The sequence below is a fragment of the Pyrus communis genome, chromosome 3 (genome assembly GCF_963583255.1).
Source record: "Pyrus communis chromosome 3, drPyrComm1.1, whole genome shotgun sequence".
NCBI classification, from domain to species: Eukaryota; Viridiplantae; Streptophyta; class Magnoliopsida; order Rosales; family Rosaceae; genus Pyrus; species Pyrus communis.
The window spans coordinates 3,255,753-3,274,633 of NC_084805.1; the positions used below are offsets into that span (position 1 = coordinate 3,255,753).

General features: G+C 36.9%; 2 protein-coding genes, 1 long non-coding RNA gene and 1 pseudogene across 9 annotated transcripts; 1 reads left to right on the forward strand and 3 right to left on the reverse strand.

Annotated features, from left to right (window-relative positions):
• Positions 1 to 2,961: 2,961 nt before the first annotated feature.
• Positions 2,962 to 6,441, reverse strand: LOC137729547 (uncharacterized). Of its 7 annotated transcripts, none has more exons than XR_011068010.1 (8): positions 5,599 to 6,401; positions 4,998 to 5,064; positions 4,597 to 4,663; positions 4,426 to 4,510; positions 3,891 to 3,999; positions 3,534 to 3,583; positions 3,206 to 3,321; positions 2,962 to 3,111 (listed from the first exon to the last, which is right to left on the reverse strand). It is a non-coding gene; the product is annotated as an uncharacterized lncRNA (long non-coding RNA). The 7 variants fall into 7 exon arrangements; XR_011068007.1 differs by having other exon boundaries at positions 3,913 to 3,999; positions 5,599 to 6,298; XR_011068009.1 differs by having other exon boundaries at positions 3,206 to 3,583; positions 5,599 to 6,441.
• Positions 6,442 to 8,774: 2,333 nt separating this feature from the next.
• LOC137727672 (uncharacterized) lies at positions 8,775 to 9,866 on the reverse strand. Its single transcript, XM_068466494.1, has 3 exons — positions 9,664 to 9,866; positions 9,417 to 9,612; positions 8,775 to 9,335 (listed from the first exon to the last, which is right to left on the reverse strand). Exons 1-3 carry the CDS (start codon positions 9,864 to 9,866, stop codon positions 8,775 to 8,777), a joined length of 960 nt encoding a protein of 319 aa, XP_068322595.1.
• Positions 9,867 to 11,172: 1,306 nt separating this feature from the next.
• Positions 11,173 to 13,819, forward strand: LOC137729957 (uncharacterized). Its single transcript, XM_068469007.1, has 4 exons — positions 11,173 to 11,378; positions 12,269 to 12,444; positions 12,554 to 12,587; positions 12,677 to 13,819. Exons 2-4 carry the CDS (start codon positions 12,270 to 12,272, stop codon positions 12,912 to 12,914), a joined length of 447 nt encoding a protein of 148 aa, XP_068325108.1. The 5' UTR covers positions 11,173 to 11,378; position 12,269; the 3' UTR covers positions 12,915 to 13,819.
• Positions 13,820 to 15,717: 1,898 nt separating this feature from the next.
• On the reverse strand, positions 15,718 to 17,048 carry LOC137729956 (F-box protein At2g26160-like; annotated as a pseudogene).
• Between the last annotated feature and the right edge of the window lie 1,833 nt (positions 17,049 to 18,881).

Genomic DNA, 18,881 nt, shown 5'->3' on the forward strand with positions numbered 1-18,881 from the left:
ACGGATCCGGATCCCCGAACTTGATGAATTAGGAGGAAAAGATCCGGAGAAGATCTATTTTCTTTGTTAGTTTGCCGATGAGGTACACGTGCCAGGCCTACAATTCCTATGAGACGACACCACGTGAATGTTGCCATCTCAAAGCACAAAATGTTGATTGAGTCAATTTTAATGTTAAAAATTGTGTGACTTAAAACAAAGGGAAATTCTCATTTTTCTACTCAAGTTTTCCAATTTTCAGCTTTCATACCTAAATATTTTTCGTATCACTTTCGTACCAAAATATTGATTTTTCTACCAACTTCATACACTCTTTAGTCTATCCGTTAGCTAATCATGTGTTGAACTTCTCGTGCACGAGATACACGTTTGCCCTCTTGGGTTTGAATTTCACATGCTTGATTTACATTTCTTTATAGCTAGGTAATTCCCATGACAAAAGTCTAAGATTTAATAAGGGTGTTATTTGATACATGGTCATAAGTTAAATAAAAGGCTATCGTAATTATCATTTCTCAGCATTTGTAAAATATATTACCCTTTGCGTTTTTTAAGGTATGGACTGCACTTTGCGGACTTTATATGTTGACTAAATTGTGTTCGTTGGATCAAATCAGAACGGCTGAAAATAAAGCCATCAAAATGAGGTTTAGTGTGAAACCGGGTCATAAATAACCCGTCATTAATTCAAAATGGTACCTAACAACAGTTTTAAAGTTGTTGGTTTTAAATTCTCTCCCTCCCTGCCACTCATTTCTACGATCTAGTGGTATTCTTCTTCACTTGTAAGTGAGAGGTTTTAGGTTCGAATCTTGTGGATAACAAATTCGACCAAATTAAGTTACCTATTATGTGGCTTAACCTAACTCTCTATTTTCTCTAATGTAAAATATGTTGTTATACTAAAAATAAAAAATTTGTTATAAATAGGTCAAAGTTAGAGAGATAACCTTTTAGTGAATGGAGTAAAGCTGATGTAAAATGTCACACTGAAACTATAGCACAAGAGGATAACAAATAAAAGACGGAGGAATAGATGATGTTATTGATCTTTTCTCTCGTTCTCTTCTTTTATATTTTTCTATCTCTTGAAAGCATACAGAGTGCTCTATTTATAGAGCAACTCCAAACTGATGCATTAACTGCACATTGAAGTTTACAGCACTTTCTTTAACAATACAACCTCCATGCATTTACAAATTCAATTTCACTTTGCATGGGCATTGAAAATTTTTGCCAAAGTACTGTGGGCATTCACTACCCACCCGCATTTTCAACATTCCCCATTGGATACCCACATATCAACATGAGTTGTCTCGTTAAAATCTTGCTTGGAAAAACCCAGTGGGAAAAAACCATAACAAAGGAAAAAGAGTACAACTTTTCCTGGATTGTTGATATAGTGTCAAGTATACTTATGTTGCCTCGTTAAAACCTTGATAAGAAAAATCCAATGGAAAAAATCCTAGTCGAAGGAAAAAGAGTACAACAAGCATGTATCATGGATGCTCCCCCTGATATGTATCTCCCCCTGATTCCGCATTCTCCAAATTTAGCTGTTTGGTAAGTCGATGTAATCCAATACTTTGCACTAACTTCTGAAACGTGCACTTTGGTAGAGATTTGGTGAACAAGTCTGCCAGATTTTCATTTGAACGGATTTGTCTGCCTTCAATAATTTTAGCTTTTTGAAGCTCATGTGCACTAAAAAACTTTGGAGATATGTGTTTAGTCTTATCGCCCTTGATGAATCCTTCCTTCATTTGGGCAACACAGTTTGCATTATTTTCATGAATGACAGTTGGATTGTCTATCTTCGAAGTTAGACCACATGAATTCCGGATATGATGGATGATTAATCTTAACCAAGAACATTCACTACTTGCTTCATGTAAAACAAGTATTTCTGAATGATTTGAAAATGTAGCAACTAATGTTTGCTTGGTTGAGCGCCATAAGATTGCTGTATCTCCATTCTTAAACACATATCCAGTTTGTGAGCGGACTTTATGCGGATCAGAGAGAAAACCAGCATCTGCATATCCAACAAGAACTTGGTCATTTGTGGAGTTCTTTGAGTAGAAGAGACTCATGTCTATTGTCCCACGAAGGTATCGCAATACATTTTTGATACCCTTCCAATGGCGAATTGTTGAAGCAGAGCTATACCTTGCTAACAAGTTAACTGAAAAAGCTATATCTGCTCTATTACATTGTGCTAAATACAACAAAGCACTTACTGCACTCAAATATGGTACTTCTGGACCAATGACCAGTTCATCATCTTATTTTGGATGGAATGGATCTTTCTTAATGTCCAAATAACGAATGACCATTAGCGTGCTGAGTGGATAAGCCTTGTTCATACCAAATCACTTCAGAATTTTTTCAATGTAAGCTGATTGGTGGACCAAAATTCCACTAGCACAATGCTCGATCTACAGGCCCAGTCAAAATTTTGTTTTTCCAAGGTCTTTCATTTCAAATTCGCTTTTCAAATATTCAGCAGTTTTATTGAGCTCTTCAGGAGTTCCAACTAAATTCATATCATCAACATATACTGCCACTATAGCGAATCCAGAATTGGATTTCTTAATGAACACACAAGGGCAAATGACATTGTTGATTTACCCTTCTTTGATCAAATACTCACTGAGATGATTATACCACATTCGTCCAGATTGTTTCAACCCATACAATGATCGCCTTAATTTGATCGAGAACATACCTCGTGGTTTGTTACTTGTTTCAGGCAACTTAAGTCCTTCTGGGACTTTCATATATATGTCAGTATCTAATTCTCCATATAGATACGCAATGATGACATCCATAAGTCGCATGTCAAGTTTTTCTGAAACCACTAAACTTATTAAGTAACGGAACGTAATTGCGTCCATTACAGGAGAGTACTAGCAAGAGTGCCCGCGCGGTGCTGCGGGTTTTCAAACTGTACAAAACATGTAGAAAGTTTTAAATGTATATATGATATGCCATACTATTTATATACATGTGGAAAATGTACTTACAACACTATCTACAATAAGGAACAATAAGTAGGATTGGACTTCCTTAATCTGATGGGCTTGTTTTCATTTTGCTTAGCATCGTTGACTGAAATTATGAGAGAAATAGAAAAAGAATTTTAGAAATTGTTTATGAAGGAAACAAATTCAGTCCATATTATATATAATAGATGATCTATTACCTATAAGGAAAAAGACTTGGTAAAACCATTTTCCCACATCAGGAAACGTTTGTTTATGGGTTGTAATTCATTGCAACAAATTTATTTCCATCACCAATGCTTCGTACTTGAATGATCTAAATTAAAAAAATAATAGCTATAAATGGACATTCATCACTAAAAATGAAAATCATAGAACCTAAAACTTCCAACATGGTGAAAAATATAAACATTGCGAAATTGGAATAGAAATCAATTCTGAAAAGAAACTGAGCAGAGGGATTACACTACATGGAAACCGTAAACATAAATTGAAACAATTCTTATAGAATGAGTCAATCGAACATACAACGTAGTGAGGAGTGCAATCTTGCTGCCAATTTGCTAAACCAAGACTACCTACACCAAATCAGAACATTTTAATCCTTGAATAAGTTATATTGGATGACGCTAAGCATGCATGCTTAAATTAGACAATGACTTGGAACATCTACTTAAAACTCAAAAGTACATCACTTCAATTAAGAATATCTCGAGACTATCTCTAATCTTTGGTTAAACCATGACTTGGAACATGTCTAAAAAGCCCCGAATTTTAATTGGTACAACAGGACAAAGAGCTTATAGCTCCAACCAGTAATCAAACTCTACTGAAATCAGCTAGAATAATAACTGAAATGAAAAAGAAACAAAAATATAGGAATACCATATTAATTTTCAAATCTTACCACCAGTCTGCAAGGTGTGCCGAAAGCTTGTGTCTCACCATGGCTCAGTCTTTGCTTTGTTAGTAACTTAGCCGTCAAATCTTTCAACTGCAATGATCAGTTAGAACACGATCAGAGAAAAAGCACATATGGAAAAGCATACTACTTTCAAAATGCTCATGGAATCCACAATCGAAACTTTTCACTTTGCTTCTATCTGCAAGATACCAAAAGGATAATAACGATGAAGAGATGATAACAAATCTTATTAAAGAATGCACTGTATTCATTACCAAAGTGTTAACCTGGTGAAAGTATAAAATATTATGGATTTACACAGCTAAATTCTACACTTGTTAATTCCGAAATTTTTCGTTTTTTGGCATATTGTAACAAAAGTATAAGGCGTGATCTAATCAATTTGAAAAATCTCAAGAATTCACATATTATTACAAAACCAAATTCATTGTCAAGATTAAGAGCAACGGAATAACACAATAACAAAACGGAAAAAAAAAAAAAAAAATTAACTACCTTTGTCAAACCTCTTGGGATTCAAGCCGACTGACTCCAGCCCCATACTAAGTGGTGCCCCAGAAATTCTTGCAACTTTAGTAGCCTTGATCATGCATGTATAAGTATAAATACATAAAAGAAGATAAATGCAACTTATTAGACTAAAGAATTTGGGATCAATAAACTTACAGCGAGGCCAATAAACAGCGACTGAAGATACTTTTTCGTGTTGCTACATTGAGAGAGGCACCCAAACCTGATATTAAAAAAACTAAATATTTAGTATAATGTAAACAATTCAATATGTAGTATCAGTTTAGGATGCATAATTCAAGGCTCTAAAACCCGCAAAATCACAGAAAAAAAATATCACATCTCATTGTAAAAAAGAAAGAACCGACTTAATCATAGTATAAAAGACATAAATACAAATACAACTTTAACACATGATGATATTTGATATACATAAATTTTTAAAAGGTGATACAAATACCAGAACATATTTATATATATATATGTACAAACAGTTATCAACATGATTAACAAAAATTTGTAAATTCTAAAGTTTACACTACTTGTCAATCACTTACACTTTTTTTTTCTTTCCAATTTGAGCGAAAGCACTGTGTAGCTTATATAAATTGTTGTGCCAATAATCTGCAATAGATAACTTAGTATAAATAAGTTATACAAAACAACAGCATTGTAAAAATCCATTTTTTTTTTATTTAAAGCAATAATTATCAATACGATTAGTAAAAATTTATAAATTGTGAACTTAACACTACTTAGTAAGTTGGCTAATTCCCCTAAAGAGAAAGGCTTCGAAGTTGGCTACTTAGTAAGTTGAGCATAAACGGCTTCGAAGTTGCACATAGAAGCCCCAAAAAACGAAGAGCAAAGTGTCATGAAACAAAAAAAGAGATGCAAATCACACAACCAAACGACAGTTCCAAGGATATAAACAAAACACCAAAAACTACAAAAACTAAATTCCAAAAAACATAGAGCATCGTGTTCTGAAACGAAAAACACAAACAAATCATACACCCAGACATTAGATCTAACGATATAAAGAAAACACCCAGAATTAGAAGGAAAAAAAAATTCATACAAAAATCCCACTTGAACATGGAAAACTACAAAAATAAAAATTAAAACAGCAATACTTTAAAGGTTAAAAAAACTCACCAGCAAACACAGGTGGACCTTGGAGGTAACAAATCCACCCTGATAAAATCCAAAAACCAACAAAATCAGTACTAACCCAGGGATTTTAAACGGAGGATGCAACAACTATTTATTTTTCCAAAGGGTTTTAAACGCAAGAAATTTGCACAGATGATTTGGCAGAGAAAAATGAGAAAGATGAGAAGATCGGAAACCAAAGGTTGAGAAAAGGAAAGCAACTGGAAACTGAAGGAGATTTGGAGAGATGCAATTGAAGAGAACTTATCCACGATGATTGACGCGTGGCAAAACAGTGGAGAACGCATGGGAAGGCTGTGCAAAGGAAGAAAAGCAACGGGCAAGCTGGCATCAAACAGGGGCAAACATGTTCCAGATTTTTGTTTTTTTAATTATATTTTGATGGCAAGCCATGCATCATTGCTGCGAGATGTGATGGGGTAAGGTTTTTTAATTATTTTTTGGTGGCAAGCCATGCATCATTGCTGCGAGATGTGATGGGGTAAGGTTTTTTAATTATTTTTTGGTGGCAAGCCATGCATCATTGCTGCAAGATGTGATGGGGTAAGGTTTTTTAATTTTTTTTTGGTGGAAAGGCATGTACCATTGCTGTCAGTGTGGATTAGGTAAAAATAAAATGTTGGAATCGAAGAGAGAGCCGGACGGTTACACAAAAAGTAAAATAGAAGAGGGAGTCAGAATGGAAAAAAAAGATACTCAGGATGATAAACACGTGGCCAAAGAGTGAAAGAATCCCGAAGAAAAGAAGGATAACAATAAGGGTCTCTCCAACGCACGAAGCAAGGGAGAGAAACGGAAGAAAGCAAAGAAACCAGGGGCAGATCCGTCCGGACACTATTGCTGAATAGTGCCAGAAACCAACTGGGTTTTAGTAAATATAATATCTCCTTATATTCAATTCCAGGTCTTTGAGAAAAGCCTTGTGCAACGAGTTGTGCTTTGTATCTTGCAATCTCGTTTTTCTCATTGCGTTTCTTTGTGAATACCCATTTGTAACCCAAGGGGTTTACACCAGTCGGGGTTTGGACTATTGGTCCAAAAACATTTTGCCTTTCCAAGGAATTTAATTCTACTTGGATTGCATCTTTCCACTTAGGCCAATCCTATCTCTGTTTGCATTCATCAACAGAGTGGGGCTCAATATCATCACTTAAGATGATTTCAGTGGCTACTGCTAATGCGAACATATTATCGATGATTATTTTATTCTGATCCCATAATTCATTTGTACATGCATAATTTATAGAGATTTCTTTGCTTTCATGTACTTCTGTCTCTTCAGGAACATGTGTCTCATCAAGGACATTTTTTTTTTCTAGAAGTCCAGAATCATGAATTATGGATTTATCATTCATTTTCTCTTTCTAAATGATTTCATTTAGATTCAGTTGTGTATTTGTCTTTCTCTTTCGAGGAGCTGAATCTTTTGAACCTGGGGGTCTACCACGCTTCAGGCGTGCACCAGATAAATCATTCGCTGCCACTTTATTTTGTCCAATAGGGACATCAATTCTTGCAAGTGCATTTGCAGTTGGTATATGTGATTTTGTTACTTTCATAGCATCATTAAATGCATCTGGCATTTGATTGGCAATGCTTTGAAGATGAACGATCTTTCTCGCTTCATTTTCACATTGAATGCTGTGAGGATCAAAATGAGACAAGGTGGGAACAACCCATGTCAACTCTTTCCGTTATTCTGGAACAGTCTTTTCTCCCTCTAATGACGGGAAGACTGTCTCATCAAAGTGACAATCAGCAAAACGAGCTGTAAACATATCACATGTCAAGGGTTCCAAATATCTAATGATAGATGGTGAATCAAAACCCACGTAAATTCCCAGTCTACGCTGAGGTCCCATTTTAGTGCGTTGCGGCAGTGCAATAGGCACATAAACAGCACAACCAAAAACTCGTAAATGTGAAATGTTTGGCTGATGTCCAAACACGAGTTGTACAGAGGAGTATTGATGGTTGGCTATAGATCTCAATCGAACCAATGATACAGCATGTAAGATGGCATGTCCCCACGCAGAGACTGGCAATTTGGTTTTCATAAGCAGAGTACGAGCTATTAACTGAAGCCACTTGATCAATATTTCTGCTAAACCATTTTGAGTATAGACATGAGGAACAAGGTGTTCAACATCAATGCCCAATGTCATGCAATAATCATCAAAGGTTTAAGACGTAAATTTACCAGCATTATCAAGTCGGATTGACTTAATGGGATAATCTGGGAACTGTGCTAGTAACTTAATTATTTGAGTAAGAAGTCTCACAAAGGCTACATTCCGAGTAGACAAAAGACAAACATATGATCATCGGGTAGATGCATTAACCAAAACCATAAAATATCGAAATGGTCCACAGGATGGCTGAATAGGCCCACAAATATCCCCTTGAATTCTTTGCAAAAATGATGGGAATTCAGCATCAACTTTTAGTTGTGATGGTCTAATTACCAACTTCCCTTGAGAACAAGCTTTGCAAGGGTTATCATTTGAGATAGCAATGTGTTTGCTCACTAATGGATGTCCATTAGAGTTGGTAATGATCCTACGCATCATGGTAGATCCTGGATGACCCAAATGGTCATGCCAAAGCATGTAAACTTTTGAATCAATAAACTTCTGGTTCATGACAGTACGTGATTTAATTATCCTTATGTACGTATAATACAATCCACTCGACAAACCACGCAACTTCTCCAATGTACACTTCTGGGTATCATTGGAGGTAATGCATATATACTCCACATTTTCTGCACTTTTCGTTTCAATGTGGTATCCATTTAAGCGTATGTTTTTTAAACTCAACAAATTTCGAGTATATCAAGTAGCATACAATGCATTATGTATGGATAATATTGTTCCATTTGGTAACATAATCTGGGCTTTCCCTGAGCCTTCAATTACGTCTGAAGGTCCTGATATTGTTGTTACCCCTATTCTTGTAAGTATTAAGCTTGAGAAATACTTTCGATCACAAAGTATTGTATGTGTGGTTACGCTGTCTACAAAACAAATATTTCCGCCATTTCTCATGTTCTGAGAATGACCATAATTTTTATCCATGCTCTCTGAGTAAATGGAATCACAGTTGACAAACAATTTATAACAGGAAATACCACTTTTATTGAATTGAAATGCTAGTTTTCAGCATAATAAAAGTACATCAAACATAAACGATTTAGTCGGACCTGTATACTTCATTTCCCTTTCCACAATAAAATCTGGAACATCTAGGTGAGTTGTGTACAACTGCCCTGATAAGTCAAACATTGGATCAGGTATATTCATTGGTCTAGCCTGGTAGAGAAAATTGATCTCGACACCCTTCTCCTTGAGGGAAGTTTGATACAGATTCACCAGATGTTTTGGGGTACGACAAGTACGCGCCCAATGCCCATTGCCACCACACCTATGGTAGGCACCTTCAGAGTTCCTAGGAGCATTGTTCATATGGGCTTTGCCTTTGTAGCGATTCACATTTTTGAAGCTCGGGCCTGAATTATGCCTCGGAACCTGGTTGTGAAACTGAACTCCATGGTTCTTGCCTTTCCTGTTCCACCCATCTTGCTTGTGGTCACGTCCTCGTTTATGATTATCACCACCACAGGATGTGGCGTTCACTTCGAGGGAATCAGCATTCACTTCTGGGAATGGTGCAGATCCAGTAGGTTGAGAATGATGGTTTTTCATCAGGAGTTCATTGTTCTATTCAGCTACTAAGAGCACAGATATCAGCTGGTTGTATTTAGTGTAGCCTCGTGCTTTATACTGCTACTGCAGGAGCACGTTAGAGGCATGAAATGTGCTGAGAGTCTTTCCCAGCATATGTTCCTCAGTAATAATATCCCCACAGAGCTTCATTTGAGAGGTAATTCTGAACAACGCAGAATTGTACTTTGCCATTGACTTGAAGTCTTGGATCCTCAGATGAGTCCACTCATAGCGGGCCCTTGGAAGAATCACCATTGTCTGGTGATTGTATCTGTTTCTCAAGGCATTTCAAAGAGCTAACGGATCTTCAACCGTTAAGTACTTGCTCTTTAGCGTCTCATCAAGATGGCGGCGAATGAAAATTATGGCCTTCGTCCGATCTTGAGATGATGAGCTGCTCTCCTCCCTAATAGTATCTCCAAGATTCCCTGCTTCCATATGGATCTTGGTATCCAGTACCCAGGTAAAGTAATTCTTCCCGGTAATATCCAGGGCAGCAAATTCAAGCTTCGCCAAGTTCGCCATTTTCTTTTCTGAAAGAAAATAAAATGTGTAAGAACTTGCAATAATATGTATTCCTAGAGGAATATGATGTTAGAACTTCTGATTCTTACAAAATTTTCATTTTGATCTTCAGGCCAAAATGATAAGCACTCGAAACTTTTGGCTCGAGATTTTCAGGGTGAATGAAGAGGGCGATTGTACGGCACCATTCTCATTGAAATAATGTAACATAGAATGGACGAATATTCCGCACCACTCAAGTGGCAGGAAAATTTAAATACGCAGAACAATGTGGGCGATTATACCGCACCACCTAAAATTGCAATGAAGGTAAACAACAGGTAAATTTAAATATGCAAGGTAGGATAGGCGATTATACCGCTCCACCTAAAATTGGCAGTAAAATTAGATCTACAGTCTAAGATAGGCAATGATACCGCACCATCTTGGATCGCAATAAGAATAAATTTGCAATTCAAGATGGGCGATTGTACCGCACCATCTTGGATTGCAGTAAAATTAACATAAATAAACACTGGGTTAGTAATCAATATCCAAACCAAACAAGAAATCAAAGATTTATGTAACCGTTAGGTTGAGAACTAAGAGCAGGCATGGAGCAAACAGTTCGTCGCAAGGGTATACCGCGCAGTTGAGGCTGAGGAAGAAGACGAATAGTAAAAACCTTAGGGGAAACATTTTTTTCTTTCTTTCGTTCGGCGAAGAGAAATGAGAGAATAATTATATTTAGAGAGTCGTGCTGATAACGTGTTATAAATAGGTAAAGTTAGAGAGATAACCTTTTAGTGAATGGAGTAAAGTAGGTGTAAAATGTCACACTGAAACTATAGCACAAGAGGATAACAAATAAAAGACGGAGGAATAGATGATGTTATTGATCTTTTCTCTCGTTCTCTTCTTTTATATTTTTCTATCTCTTGAAAGCTTACGGAGTGCTCTATTTATAGAGTAACTCCAAACTAATGCATTAACTGCACATTGAAGTTTACAACACTTCATTTGACAATACAACCTCCATGCATTTACAAATTCAATTTCACTTTGCATGGGCATTGAAAACTTCTGCCAAAGTACTGTGGACATTCACTACCCACCAGTATTTTCAACAAAATTCTCCCTCATCCCGACAAATCCAAAATTTTAGGCCCAAACAAATCCAACAAAATAAAGCATCCAACTCAAGTATCGAGTATCCTTTCCCTTGTAACGCTACCGTTTTGACCAAAACTAAAAACAAATAAAATAAAAATGTCTACCATTGTAAGAAGCAGCCCACTTGTAGGAATTTAATCAGCTTTGTAGTTTTGAAGTAAAATTTAAAATTAAATTGCTTCGTTCATATTTTCTTTCTGCTTCAATTCGTTCTTCGACTGTCTCCATTTTTTCTCGCCAAATCTTCCGCCTCTTGTCTCTGCGCCTGCGGACTCTCACCAGCAACGACAATTTCTTCACTCGCTTCTCAAGTTCTTTAATTTCCCCATTTGGAGGTTGCAGACAGCCACCCCATCTCAAGTAATCAATTCTTCCATTAAAATTGTTTTTTTTTTTTTTTTTTTTTTTTTGAACAAGTCCATTAAAATTATTGTTTCTTGTATAATACTTCTCCGTCTTTCTTCAAGTGCTGAAATTGGTAAGTTTTATCTATTTATTGTAATGTATAATAATTTTGTTTCTTTGTTTCCTATGTGTAATCTTTGTCAAATTGTCAAATATCTTCACGATTTTATATTGGAAACTTGGGATTTTATTAAATCTTGCAGGAAAAAAAAGAAATAAAAACATCCCATTTTTTGTTTTGGTTCAGGGTAAAAATAAGATCATCATTTTCTTGTTAGGAAGATTTGTGGGTTTTTTGGTACGATTTGTTTGACGACCAAATTTTAAATTTGACATTTTACGAACCAAGGAATTTCATATTATTTGGACTAGTTCTTTAGCATTCCTCTCGTTTTTGTTCTCTGGGGAAAAGTTTATGTATGTATGTATGCCCTCCACCTTGTTTTGTTGTCATAGGATCTAATTTTGAATGGAACTGTATAGACCCGAAATTCGAATTTTTAAGGAAGGTAATTATCAGTTGATGATCACTGTAACTAGTTTTCGTTAAAAAAAAAAAATCCGATAACCATAAAGGAATCCCGCTTTCTTTAATTTTTAGATGTTCAATCTTCAAAGGGTTTAGGCTGTTATGCTGGTTGAGGTAGTAGGAACCATGCCTGAAAATAGATGTTCAACGAGCAAAGATAATGGTTGGTGACTGGTTTTCCTGTTTTTCCTTGTACTGTTGATTAAATGTTTGTTTTTTGTTTCCTTTTCTTATCCCCCTCTTAATTTTGTTTGAACCAAATAGGTTACTAAGTTGCAAGTTTGTTTTGGGTTTTCTTTTGGAATCGGGTGTGCAGTATGTGTCACTACTGTGGTGCGGAATTGACACAAGCCAAGGAAAAGACCTGCAAAGTTTGTGAGGAGAAACAGGAGCGAGAATTTTTTAAGCAGGGTAAGGTGATTTTGTATACAGTGCAAATGATCACTCCAACAACTTCCTTGTCAGGCAGTGACACTTCTGTCTCTAGCTGCAGTAAGTGTCCATCTTGCTTTCTAGTCATACATTTTGGCCTTTCTTGAAACAACAGATTTTAGTCTATGCTGATGTGTTTGATAATTTCGTTTAACTTCTGATCTTTTAGGTGAGTTTTCTGTGGATGTGAGCTCATGTGATAGGTATGTACCCTCCTCGTATTGTAATTTGTTTCTGGTTACTATAATCTTTCTTTAGAACTTTGCACGACCGCCATTTCACTTTAATGTAGGGTTAATCAAGAAGAAAACACAATATGCAGTTCTAAAATGGATGTCAGCAATCAATCTAATGGCAGACTACAGAATTCAAGCTTTGAGCATCCAGTAAATGGTCTTGATAATATGTATACAGTAAGGGATGTTGAGATTATACAGACAAATGATGATCATGAAGCAAAAGATAGTAACGAAAATGAAGATTCAAATTATTTAGAAGATGATACAAATGCTGGGTATTATATTATCTGAAGTTTGTCATTGAAATGTTAGATTTGTGCCATCCAAATGTGGTTTTTGTGGGAAAAATTGTTTCTCCTGATATTCAAGAGTCTATTTTTGCCAAAGGAATGACATTTGTCTTTGACATGAAGCGTCATCGCCTAGAGAGAGTTGCTCGTTATACTGGATCTCCAATTTTGTCACCAGATACAATGATGAGCAAAAACCTGAAACAGTGCGACTCTTTTCACATTGAATATTTTATTGAGGGGCATGCTGGAGGTGGAGGAAAGGAGCTGAGTAAAACATTAATGTTTATTGAGGACTCTTGTGCAAGCCTGGGCTGTACGGTTGGTAAATCACCTGCCCCCTCCCTCTTAGTCTTTATCTGCATAATCTATACACATGCACACACACATTCCCAATTGACAAGGTGGGCAGAGCCTTTCTTGTTTAAATTCACTTGACAGCACTGAATACTTGATGACAATCCAGATTCCTTTTGGATATGAATTTTTAGGATAATGTACTGATTCTTTCATGTTGCATATTTTTTTCTGTAATATTTACGTTCAAATAGCTTAAGCTTAACTTTAATAAGCGTTTGTTATTTTTTTCATGCACTTTATGCTAATAGGAGTAACATATGCAGACCTACTGTTCTCATCTCATGTCAAGGTGCCTTCTTTAATCTACAATTTTTCAGAGGCCTGTTACTTATTTTATTAAACAACAACAACAACAAAGCCTTTTCCCACTGAGTGGGGTTGGCTATATGAATCCTAGAACGCCATTTCTCTCGGTTCTGTGTCACGTCTTCCGTCAGATCCAAGTACTCTAAGTCTTTTCTTAGAGTCTCTTCCAAAGTCTTCCTAGGTCTTCCTCTACCCCTTCGGCCCTGAACCTCTGTCCCGTGATCGCATCTTCTAACCGCAGCGTCAGTAGGCCTCTTGTTACTTATTTTATTATGGTGGTTTTTTTTGCAACCATTTTTTATTGAGTCAAAACTTTGAATTCATACTGCCTATGTTCAAAGACAAGTCTTTTTTTCGTTGGACTTCTTGAGCTTGCCTTTTTTATCTGATACTAGAGACTGTATGATAAGTATTTCATCAATGCTTTAATAAATGAAAACTTTTGTAGTTTACTTAGCTGTGCTCGAATTAGCACTACAGGTTTTGCTGAAAGCAGCACAGAGTGATGCATTGAAGATCAAGTCTGTAGTGCAGTGTGCAGTTTTTCTGGTGCATCATTCAATTCTCGAGACTGCTTTCTTTGTTGACCAGAGAGCTACACTTTCATATGCTGATGTAGCAACTGATTTGCCCACTGATACAGAAGCCCTTACTTTAGGATCTATTAACTCAAGTGTTCCTCAGAATACAGACACTAGTGCTGAAAATGAATCTGATGCAGTTGATATTCTCATTTCCAATGAATCCCATGAAGGATGTTCTGACAGTTCTACCTTGGAATTCAAAGGCAACTCCACATTTGACGTACCACACAATCCTGCTCTACTTTCTGGGTTCTCGTCCATTTAGGTAGCACTAAGGAAAGGTTTGGGGGAAGGTTACAGGTATGAACCTCTTTTTAAAGTTTGTTTCTAGGAAATTTGCATGACCGGTTATCGTTTTCATCATCATGCACATATCAAGTTTGTTTGGTTTCATTTGTTTATCGTTTTCATCATCATGCATAGATTCAGTTTTTTTGGATTCATTTATTTATCGTTTATATGTGTAGGACTCTCTGGTTTCATAATGTGGATAGGCTAAGTGAGTTGCCTTTTGACATCATACACCATATGCTCTCCCGACTCACACTTAAGGACATAGCATGCACTGCACTCTTTCAAAGACATGGCATGGGTGGTTGACTACCCTTAGCCATGATATTGGCTCCTTAAAAGAGGGTGAATTTAGAAGTTTGGCTGAAGCAAAACTCAATCTCAACTTGGAAGGCCTTCTTGTCAAGTACACCACAGACTATCACAAGCATACCGAGCCAATCATGTTTTGGAAGGAGCTGTGCAGATCTTGGGGATTTCCATAGCCCCTATCTCGGGAACTTTTATGAGCTTCCAGTCCGAGTTGGTACAAGTTCTTCTGTATAGGTTATGGAGTTAGCTAGGATGAGGGTTGAACTTCTAGCCAATTCTATAACCTTTACACGAGGACTTGTACCAACTTGGGCTCGAAGCTCATAAAACTTCCCGAGATAAGGGGCTATGAAAATCCCCAAGATTCGCACACCTCCCTCTAAAACGCGATCGATGAGATCATTTTGGCTCGATATGCTTGTGACAGTTTATGGTGTATTTGACAAGAAGACCCTTCCAAACTCATGTTGAGATTTGCTTTAGCCAGACTTCTAAATTCGTCTTCCTTTAAAGAGCCAATATATGGCTAAGGGTAGTCAACCAACCGTGCCATGTCTTTGAAAGAGTGCAGGTGCATGCTATGTCCTTTGGTTTGAGTCGGGAGTCTATATGGTGTATGATGTTGAAAGGCAACTCGCTTAGCCTATCCACATTACCAAAGAGTCCTACACCTATACACGATAAATAAATGAAATCAAACTAACTAGATGTGTACATGACACAATGAAACCAAAAAAGAATTCAATTGAAACGGTGGTCATGCAAATAAATTTTAAAAGGAGGTTCTTACCTATACTTTTCCCCCATGAATTTCCTTAGTGCTACTGAAATGGATGAGAAGCCTCTATAAACTTTTCAATGTAAAAAAAAAAAAGGGCGTTGTTTTAGGTTTTTGCTCATTATCTGATGACAAAAATGGTGATTTAGTACAACAGGCGATGGAGTTTCATGTTCCTTTGGCAAGAATAGACTCTTGAATATCAGGAGAAACAGTTTTTATTTTTTTTCCACAAAACCCACATTTGGATGGCATCAATCTAACATTTCAAAGATTAACTTAAGATAATCTTTTTCCTGTTTGCAAGAAAATAGTAAGAACATGTAATTATTAACTTCCCCAGTAGGAGGACTGAAACAAAATCATCGGACAGCGGACTGCCTGAAACGAAATCATCGGTGTAATATATGGAATTGGGGCGGCATCCAGCAAAGTTTGAAGCCAAAACAGAGACTGAATGATTGTCGCCCAGGTAGACAGACTCATCTCCAAGGCCTTTTACCTCAACCCAGTGCGCAATGCATCCATCATCTTCATCGTTGAAAACCCACTTGTAGACCAGAAATCTCTTAGTCCGAAACCTGAAATACCTGTCAGGCGCAACTTCCCTCATCCAACAATATCTTAGGATGTGAAATAGGTCGCCCTTAGCTGATTCCACAAGATATTTATTGCCGCTATATCTTTCAAATGGTTCTGTAGGAGAGAGTAGCTTGAGTTGTGGCGGCTATGCACCAGGCTAACGCTTCCCCGCATACTAGCTGCGTAGACTTGGCCTCTATAAAATATAACATCAGCAGTTTCAAAGGACTTTACAATCAAATGCCAAGACTTCTGGCCTGCTTTGAAGACAGCCAACCTGGAATTCGAAGTGTAAATTGCTACAACGACATAGTTGTCCGGATTCAGAGAGGGATCACCGGACAAGATAACCTTACGGACAAAATGCTCATGGTAGCTTGCTACGCATTTGGGGATGAAGACATCTATGGGAGGCAGACGAATAACTGGCGATGCTTGTCTGAAGGGGTTCCTGAGTGCTATGATGAGACCTTCGTATATGCGCTCTACTGTGGCCAGCCACCCATGGCTAGAGCCGCAAGCCCTCATCCTAAAAGGCACTTGTAACTGAGCGTGGTTGTAGATTCGTCCTTCAGAAACGTTGTACACGAGTCTTTGGTCAGCTTGTGGGCGATTCTCGTCGGGGATCAAGAGCATGGGAAGTAACTGACGCCACCGGTTTGTTGCAAGATTATACAGTTTGGAAAGAGAACGCCACTCCCTGCAAACGGCAGCGAAACGAACATGTTCTATTGGTTCCGGCAACCTGTCGAGAATGAGAAAGATGAGTGCAGGAAGGCTTGCCCATCCAGTAGTGCTGAAGCTGACAGGCGTGATCCTAGGACAGGGCATCGTGTGAGACTCAAACAATCCGGACAAGAAACGACGACGAAACCAAATCCCTTAAATAACCAATGGAAACAAAATCCTTTTTCGTTTTGGACCTTCCCTTTCCGTTACCTTAGAGGACAAGGAATCCCACAGCAACAAGGTAAATCAGCATCCCAGAGCTACAAGGAAATAAATGATATGTATTTAATTAATCAATTACTTAAAATTAAGCTAGCAAGCAAGAAATCAGTAGGAAAAATGTGCAAATACAAAGAAAAGCAAGAACTCAATGCCCTCACTCCCCAAAGCAGGTCCAGGGCTTTTACCTCCATGAAATCCAAGGGCTTTGAGCAGCAAGTTTCGAGTTTCTGCAACGCCGTAATGGAGCAGTGGTACTTGCCCATGATACACTGCAACTAGTAACTAATCAAAACAAATCACTAATTAATTAAGATGCTCAATGTTCGCTTAATTGTGATTAAGATAATCACAATCCTAACATCCTCCGTATGCTCTGCCAGTGCCACGTCCGCGGCCGATGTTTTCTGTTCCGATTTTTACTTTTTTACTCTTGCTTACAACATTTAAATAATCAGGTTGAAATAGTAATTTTATGTTTTGACAAACGATAGTGTTAGTAGGTTAAATTGTTAGTTATTACGAGAGGAGATCGTTTTAGAGATCAAACTCGCATCAGAATGCATAAACATCATTGATTTCTATCTCTCCAATTTGAAATAAATAAAAATAAAAAAGTCAAGTAAAACAACATTACAACGAGCGAGGATCCTTTGTTGATCCTATTAACAAACTTGTCAAAGTCTAACCTAAGAACTATTAAATTACTAAACCAGATACAAGATTAATTATAGTTGAATCCTAACGTATCGAACCTATCTACTGCCATGTTAGCCGCTCGAATGATAAGACTTTATCGTATAATTAGGAATTTGATGCAATAGGTGCCAAATGTCCTTTCCATAAAATTTGAGGTAAATTGCGGTTTAACTTCCTGAACTATTACCCTAGTTGAAATTGACCCCCTAAACTCTTTTTTTTTTTTTTTTGATAAATTAACCTCCTCAACTATTTAAAATCAATTAACCCCTTGCCGTTAGATTGTGGAATCAATTCCGTCAAATTCAAGGGCAAATTAGTCATTTCATCATCAATTGTTACTTGTCAGCTGTAACCACCAATAAATTTTGACACATGAACACAAAATAATTAAAAAACATATAACATAATGAGAAAACATAAAAATAAAATAAAACACAAACGTTTATATAACGGACCATCTCACATTGTCATCACACGTTATTTTATTTTCAAATGTCATAGGTTTATTGATGGTTATAGTTGACAAGTAAGAATTGATGAAGGAAAGGCTAATTTTCCTTTGAATTTGACGAAATAGTTGATGGAATCTCTCGACAAGAGATCAATTGGCTGATTTCAAATAGTTCATGAGGTTAATTTACCAAAAAAAATAGTTCAAGGGGTTAATTTCAACTTGAGTAATAATTCAAGAAGTCAAATAACAATTTACCCTAAAATTTTCCCAAGGACCTTGAATACCTTTCTTAATTGCTTCCATCAAAATCTTCGAATCGCCCTGAACAGCAATTTTATGATAGTGCTGGAACTGCCAAATTGGAGGGCCATTCTTAAAGTTGTAGCCTCTGCCTGCAAAACAGAAGACTCCCAATTCCTAAAGGAAAAGCACAACTGAAAGTTCAAAGTTTAATATTTTGATCATTTCCAACCATTACTAACAAGAGAAATGATTACGGACTCTTTTACGAGTGAGATTCTTTGTGGACCTTCAAAAAGTCTTCTTAACATTTCTCTACGAGACTCTCCAACTTTTGTAAAACATTGTGTTAAAAAAATATAAGGTTGTAAACAATCCATAAAAAGTCTTAACTTTAAAAAGTTTTCTTAG